General features: G+C 36.2%; 1 protein-coding gene across 3 annotated transcripts in view; it reads right to left on the bottom strand.

The window, feature by feature from the left end:
* Positions 1-538: 538 nt before the first annotated feature.
* LOC106870788 (homer protein homolog 1) overlaps positions 539-7,784 on the bottom strand; it is a 129,793-nt gene continuing 122,547 nt past the window's right edge. For 2 of the 3 annotated variants that reach the window (XM_014916988.3, XM_014916990.3), the window contains exons 5-9: positions 5,988-6,118; positions 5,027-5,183; positions 3,425-3,547; positions 2,869-2,949; positions 1,573-2,178 (exon numbers count right to left, since the gene is read on the bottom strand). In XM_014916988.3, the coding sequence (XP_014772474.1) occupies positions 1,981-2,178; positions 2,869-2,949; positions 3,425-3,547; positions 5,027-5,183; positions 5,988-6,118 (690 nt within the window). In that variant the 3' untranslated portion in view covers positions 1,573-1,980. Of the gene's footprint in view, positions 2,179-2,868; positions 2,950-3,424; positions 3,548-5,026; positions 5,184-5,987; positions 6,119-7,784 lie in introns of all 3 variants that reach the window. The other variant, XM_014916989.3, reaches the window with a different exon arrangement.

The raw sequence follows: 7,784 nt of genomic DNA, 5'->3' as shown, positions 1-7,784 counted from the left end.
ATGAAAGCTTGTTTGAACATTTTTATGTCCTGAAAGCCTACGGAGAAGGAAGATACATGGCTAGACAGTGGAATTACATCAAATGTCTTGTTATACTGAACTGTCCTTTATTTTTTTGTATTTGTCTTATGAGCAATGAATATGGCATTTGTGATGTCAAAATATCAATTGTTAACAATATCTATGTAAAATGGAATTGAAAATTGTATTGTAGTGACCCTTATTTCTATTCTTTTAACTGTTTAACTGTATCTATAATTGCCCTATGTGTGTGTGTGTGTGTACATATAGATATACGTGAGAGTGTGTGTATCTGTATAACTTTACCACAGCAAATTTGATCCACCTATCAATCTACCTATACACACACAAACAACGCTTGTATATGCACACACATACACACAGATACAGAAAGGAAATACACAATGATGTAAACAATCCAGCAAAAAACAAAAAAAAAAAAAGAATTCAATACAATGAAATAGAGAAAAATAAAATTCTGGAAGTTTCAGCTTAAATGAGTAACATTTCACACAAATCACATGCGTAATCAATTGTCGTCAAATACTTTTATGAGCCAAAAATATTAAAACCAAGGTTCAATTTTGGATTGAAAACCCCTATGCTATAGCTAAAGTCTACATGTAATCATCATAGTCATCGTTTTATGCCTGCTTTCCATGCTGGCATGGGTTGGACGGGTTGTCACATTCTGAGTCAGCTCCTATTCAGAGTCACTGCCTTCCGAGATGGTGTGGAGGACCATGACTTGCTATTCATATTTCATGTGTGGTGTGGCTTCTATGGCTGCATGTCCCTTTTGTCACCAACCACTTTACAGAGTGTATTGGATATATATTTTATCATGGCGCCATCACTGTGTGTGTGTGTGTATGTGTATGTGTTGCTATTATTATTATCATTATTATCGTTATTATTTGAAGCTGAAGCTTCTTGAATCGTTGCAGGCATTGTAAATGTAAGAAGTAATAAAATATACAGTCTATTTTATATGTATTGAGTACTTTTACATTTGCTGGTAAATACAAGCATTCATCAAGCCACACACACACACACACACACACACACACACACTTCTATATTCGTTTCTTCTTTCTTTGAAAGAAGAATTTGTTTTGGTACAAAGGAAAGCAAAAATAAAACCAAAACATGACAAAAGGAGAGAAGGCAGATCAAACACTTTTTTTCTTCTTCTTCAAGTTGTTCTAGTTCTTAGTTACAACATATGCAACATGTAAATTCACTTTTTTCTTTCCCTTTCTCTTTCTTTCTCACACACATGGACAGTACTGCTGTCCATTCTTTGAGTGCACATACCCTCCTGTCTCTAGTAATACATGTCCTTCATATGATTACATGCAGCATATTCATAGCATTGAAGCACACACACACACACACACACACACACACACACACAATCAATTACTTTTCTATCGCCATGTTTTTGTTAGGTTTTTCCTGTGTAGCATTAAACACACAACCAGTCATATAGCATTCACACACATATTTAAAAAAGAAAAAATTAATTTTGAGCACTCTTTTGACCCATAATTAAGTATAAAAAATGTAGAAATGTTTTATCTGTCTTCAAAAAATCATACATTCTTCTAATTGTTGAAAATTCCTTTTCTTTTAAGCAATGTTATTTTTGATTTTCTTTTTTTTTTTACAATTTATGCTATTCTCATATTAAAAAATAATTTTGTTGTTGTTACTGTTATTGTTGTCTGAGTCAACTTTTACTCAGATCAATACCTTTAATTACTCCATCAGGTAAACACCTGCTTTATATTGTTCACTATAGTTTAGTCAACACTTATCCTGTGAACATAGCCGTTATTGATAGCTGATATCAATGTGTCATTCACAGCCAACAAAACGCACGGCTATTGCACAGATATTCAAAGCAGTGTCAAAACAAACAATCTCGGTCACAATCCTTTCGGAGATAGTGTGTTGTTAACTTTGAGATTCTCTCTTCACAGTAGCAACAATAAGTTCCTGCAGTTCCAGTGATTCTTTCAGCTGTTTGCTAAGCTGGTTGTGCAATTCAAGTACTTCGTTATTCTCGAGTTCATAAGTGGATTTCGCTTCATTCAACAATCGCTGTAGATTTTCGGCCTTCACTGTAGCTTTCTCTTTATCAGAATCTATTTTCTGCAAAAGAAAACAAATGGAAAGGTTTTAATGACACAAAGATATTTACAGGTCAATTTACAGGTGTGGCTGTGTGGTAGGAAGCTTGCTTCCCAGTCACATGGTTCCGGGTTCAGTCCCACTGTGTGGCAACTTGGGCAAGTGTCTTCTGCTATAGCCTCAGGCCGACAAAAACCTTGCAAGTGGATTAGGTAGATGGAAACTGAAAGAAGCTATCTTGTGTGTGTGTGTGTGTGTGTGTGTGTGTATATATATATATATATATATATATATACATACAAAGTATGGGGGTTTAGTTTTGCCATCATCATAATATGAATAGCACTGATAAGTTATTGTCCGTTCAAGTGTTTGACGGAACTCCTTGTTTATCCCTAGTTTCTGTGGTGTTAAAAGAGTCAGAAGCAACCCTCATTCTGGACAAAATCTCAGGGTTTCACAGATGACCTTTGTCACAGTTTACAGCAACTTGCTGTCCCTACTCCATGGGACCTATTTCTAGACAGATTGGTTCATTAGAGAGTTAAGTCTCTTGGTCTAAGACTCAAACACAAAAGTTGGTAAACAACTTTTGACCACACAGCTGGTTGCCTGGTTAGCCTGAACCATTTTAGTTATGCATACTTGCCTTCTTTATCGACACAAAAGAAGTCACAAGAATTTGTTTAGATTTGTATTTAATTATTTTACCTGTATTTTAGCCTGGAGAATAGCATTTTCAGCTTCTGCATTTGATAATTCTTTAATACGTCGATGAAGATGTTCAATTTCCTGTGAAACAATGAAAAAGAAACTCATTAGACACATCATCAACATCATTGGTGCTCAACCTTTTTAATATCTGGGCCAGATCCAAAACCTGGACCTTTTTAGAGGGCCATACCAAAAAAAGTAAAACACAAATCAATTAAAGGAAAATTTATTATATTTATAGAGAGAAGACTGTCGGGGGCAGCCATAAGGATGCTTGAAGGCTACATGCAGCCCTGGGAGCTGTAGTTGATAACTACTAATCAACATTAACATCACCATTTTTGCATCCACTGGTAAGGGTTGGACAAGACTTCTTGGGGCGATATATTGTCACCAGCCCTTTACTTGTTTTTCAAGTAAAGTCCTTTATTTCACATCTTCATATGTTGTTGTGTAACTGGGAGACATGTACAAAGTCTCCTCTGAAGTACTGTCCATGCAAAGACATGCACACACACACACACACACACAATATAGAATGTAGCCATTTTACCTGCATCTTGTTTGAAGAATCTAATTGCACCTGGTTTAAACGGGAAGTTACTTGTGACAGTTCTGCTTTTACTAAATTATTACTTTGTTCTGAAGACATTGGTAAAGATTCTAATTCTTGAACCTTTCAAAGAAAAGAAAATTTGAAAAAAAAAGAAAGAAAACAAAAAACTAATTAGATGAATGAAGAAAGAAAAGAAAAAAAAAAGATATAAATGTTAAGACAATTTAAATGTTTTGAAAGAATATTTTTTGAGACGTAGATATAAACAAGATTAATTCCAACCAACCATGATAGCAAATAAATATACAATATTGCCAAGAAAACAATAATTCCTTCAGATTTGGGCACAAAGCCAGGAACTTTTTTATTGGGAAGGGGTTAGTTGAGTATCTTGACCCCAGTGCTCAAATGGCATTTATTTCATTGATGAACGGAAAAGTCAACTTTGATAGTATTTGAACTCAAAAAGCTGGAAGAAATACTGTCAAACATTTTGTCTGGTACTATAAAGATTCTGCCAGCTTTCTGGCTTCTAATTCTTTCTAATATAGACACAAGGCCTGAACTGCTGGGGGAGGGGCCCAGTTGATTGCATTGGTTTCAGTGCTTAACTGATCCTTATTTTATCAACACTGAAAAGATGAAAGGCAAAGCTGACCTCAGCAGAATTTGATCTCAGGACATAATGAATCGGACAAAATGCCACTAAGCATTTTGTCGGAGAGGCAAACATGCTGCCAGTTTGCCACTTTAATTATAATAATTCTTTCTAATTTTGGTACAAGGCCAGCAGCCTTAGGACTTGACTGGACCTTTATTTTATCAACCCTGAAAGGTTGAAAGGCAAAGCTAACCTCAGTAGGAATTCAAACCAGAATATGAAGCATGAACTCAAAATGAAGTGGTTGGCGTTAGGAAGGGCATCCAGCTGTAGAAACTCTGCCAAATTTAGATTGGAGCCTGGTGTTGCCATCCGGTTTCACCAGTCCTCAGTCAAATCGTCCAACCCATGCTAGCATGGAAAGCGGACGTTAAACGATGATGATGATGATGATGAATACTGCTGCTGCTGCTGCTACTACTTGTAGTAATAATAATAATAATAATAATAATAATAATAATAATAATAATAATTTCTACTAACAGCACAAGGCCTGAAATTTTGGTGGGGGTGGGACTAACGACCCCAGTGCTCAGTGCTTTCCCAAATGTGCTAATGATTCTACTAGTTTGCAGGAAGAAGAAGAATTTTCTAATGTAGACACAAGACTAGCAATTTTGAAATGATGATGTAGTTCTAGATATACAAAAATTATAATGCAATGCCAAGACAAGGACAAACAAACAAACACACACACACACGATGGTTTTCTTTCAGTTTCTGTCACCCAAAATCCATTTACAAGGCTTTGGTTGGCCCAGGGCCATAGTAGAAGATACTTGCCCAAGGTGCACCACAGTGGGACTGAACCATTGGAAAGCAGGCCTCTTAACCACACAGCCATTAGGTGGGAATCTTGTAAAGGTTCATTTGAGATAATTAGATAGAGTTAATTAGTCTGGAAGATTCTCTGAATAAACCAAATATTTTCTCCGTACCCGTTTTTTGAGTCGGGCATTTTCCTCTTTGTAAGCTGCTAGTTGTTTTTTCCATTCTTCAACATTTGCTGTACTCTCTTGAAGGGCTGTCGTCAATCTTTGGTTGTTGGCTTTCAATGTCTGCAGCTCAATTTCCCATTTTTTGGTGTTTGTTGAACTAAAATAAAGAAACAGTAAACATCTGAAATACTAACCATTTTCCAAAACAGACAAAATAAAACAAGATAAGACAGACAGACAGACAAAATAAGACAAGCAGCAGAGAGACAAAGAGTACTAATACCAAACAGTTCTGCAAATTTTCTTCATTTTTATCTATATTCTACAAGTAAAAAGTTTCAGCTAACATGTGTAGTGGGAATATTCAGCAATCAGATCATTATATTTGATGTGGCGATTCACCAGAATATTACCCACATGATCAAAACAAATCTGATCAATCAATATTTTAATCTGGCTCCAACAATATTTTAATCTTTTCGTGTGTTTCTTTCAGAGCCTAGCCATCAGTGTAAATTCAGTGCACCTTAGCTACTTAGAGAGAGAGAGCACTGAGAAACAGCAGAGACGAGATGGCAGATAGATGGTGAAGCGATACAGACATCTGAATTAGTGCAGATTATAAGAGGTTCTGGACTATCAGTGAACAGAAAGTCAACGTGTGTGTGTGTGAAACACGCATGTATAGTTTCAAATTTTGGTACAAGGCCAGCTAGTTCAGGGGAATGGTTAAGTCAATTCCATTGACCCCAGTGCATAACTGGTACTTAACTTATTGACCTCCAAAGGACGAAAGTCAAAGTCAACCTCAGCGAACTTTGAACTCAGAACATGACAGATGAAATGCCATGGATGAAAACGACACAAAACATTTTGCTATTTTGCCCGGTATGCTAACGACTCTACCTGCTTGCCACCTTACATGCATGCTTAATGATAACAACTTCCATACAAAACTTACCTTTGGGCTAATGCCAACTTTAACCTATCATTTTCATATTTCAAATGGGCTTCGGTGACATTTCCAGGAAGACTAGTAGCAGAACTGGAGAGAGATCCCCGTCGCTGGTCTTGTAGATTACTTGTACTGATCTGGAATAAGAAGAAATGGTAAATGAGCAATGAGATTTTTCTATTTGACACTTATGATTTAACTTAAATAATGAGATGTTATTTACAAAGAGATTCACTCGAGTCTTGTTTAAGATCTGTAAATAAGTTCTTGCATAGGTCTCACATTTATAAGTGCATGTGTGTGTGTGTTGTTGTTGTTGCTTAGCCACCATGTCATTGTGTAATCCTATGACCAAAGGCCTTCCATCTGCAGCTTTTGAGAAGTTGCAAACACACAGATTAGATCTCCTATCTCAAGACTCATAGGTTTCTTCCTCCCTTCTCTCTCTTCCTGTTACTAGTCTCTGAGGTCTTGCATAAATAAAAGTCTTCGTTGGGGGTTGGAGCTGCCCCTCCTCCTCTTACTAAGCTATACACTTCTCTGAGACACTGGAACAAAGTATAATCCTCAGACCTGTTGGGTCTTGTTGAACCATCCAACCCATCCAAGCATGGGAAAGTGGACATGAAATGATGAGGATTTAGAAGTGTGAAGATAACTTCAATAGAATCCATCTTTGAGAATATCTGAATTTGAAAATCCATATTTAACCTAGGTCTACAGGAAAACTTTGATAAGAATATATCTTTGGATATCTTCTTTCTAAAATTGTTGCTGTTGTCAATGTTGTTGCTAAGCATCAGTTAGTTTTGATTGAATAAATATGTGATTAAAGTGGTTCCATCCACAGCTATCCTGTTTTATTTTATCTAAAACGACATTATTCTTTGCTTCCTTCCCTTTTATTTTTGGTATGGTAAGGTGTGATCTGAGAGAGAACTGGCTGCTATTTTTAAAATGTCAAGCAACAATGTAGAGATTTCCTCATCCAAAACCTCACTGGGTTGTTTCATTCTAAAACTTGTTTCTTTTGGTGCGTTTTAAAAAGAGAAGAAAAATGCTCCTTGGACATTATAAAACTTTGTAAGGAGGGCATCCAGCCATAGAAACCAAGCCAAAACAGACAGCTGGAGCCTGGTGCAGCTCTCCAGCACCTGTCAAACCGTCCAACCCATGCCAGTATGGAAAACAGACATATGATGATGATGATGATGATGATGCTGTGTATTTTATTTTTGTACTGAATACACCGTATCTCTACATGTTGTAACATACAACTAAAAGGTATGGTAACAGGAAATGTATCCAAGCATCAAACACAACCTCAAAAGACGCATCCAATCCATGCCTGTGTGGAAGAGTAAAGAAAATTATGATGATGATGATGATGATGCTATGATAAGAAATGAGGAGGGAAGATTCTGGTTGTAAATCACCAACGAAATATAATAACTAATCAGTTTATTACCTGTTAATTAGTTTATTGTGAGGACAGTAAAAGTGATCTAATATCAATAGATTATCTTTCCTCTTTACGTCATACTACGTGCAGTTTCATTAACAAAAACACATTAGTTGTCCACTTCATCTGCTAAATTACAAGGTGTCTAATACCTAAAGTCAGATATGACAAACCTGAGCAGATTTTTATAATGACAGTTAATTACTTAATTACTTTATGGCTATGAGACTGAATTTACCTTCAGCTCATTACAATGTTAACGACCCTAACAACTTAAAATTGTAAAACACCCAAATAGACACTGTAAATAATTACTCAGGAGCACCAAATGCATGAAAAAA

This window comes from Octopus bimaculoides, chromosome 15 (genome assembly GCF_046866305.1).
Source record: "Octopus bimaculoides isolate indiv1 chromosome 15, ASM4686630v1, whole genome shotgun sequence".
Lineage (NCBI taxonomy): Eukaryota > Metazoa > Mollusca > Cephalopoda > Octopoda > Octopodidae > Octopus > Octopus bimaculoides.
The sequence above is the reverse complement of the archived record's forward strand: the minus strand, read 5'-3'. Positions and strand labels throughout refer to the sequence as shown.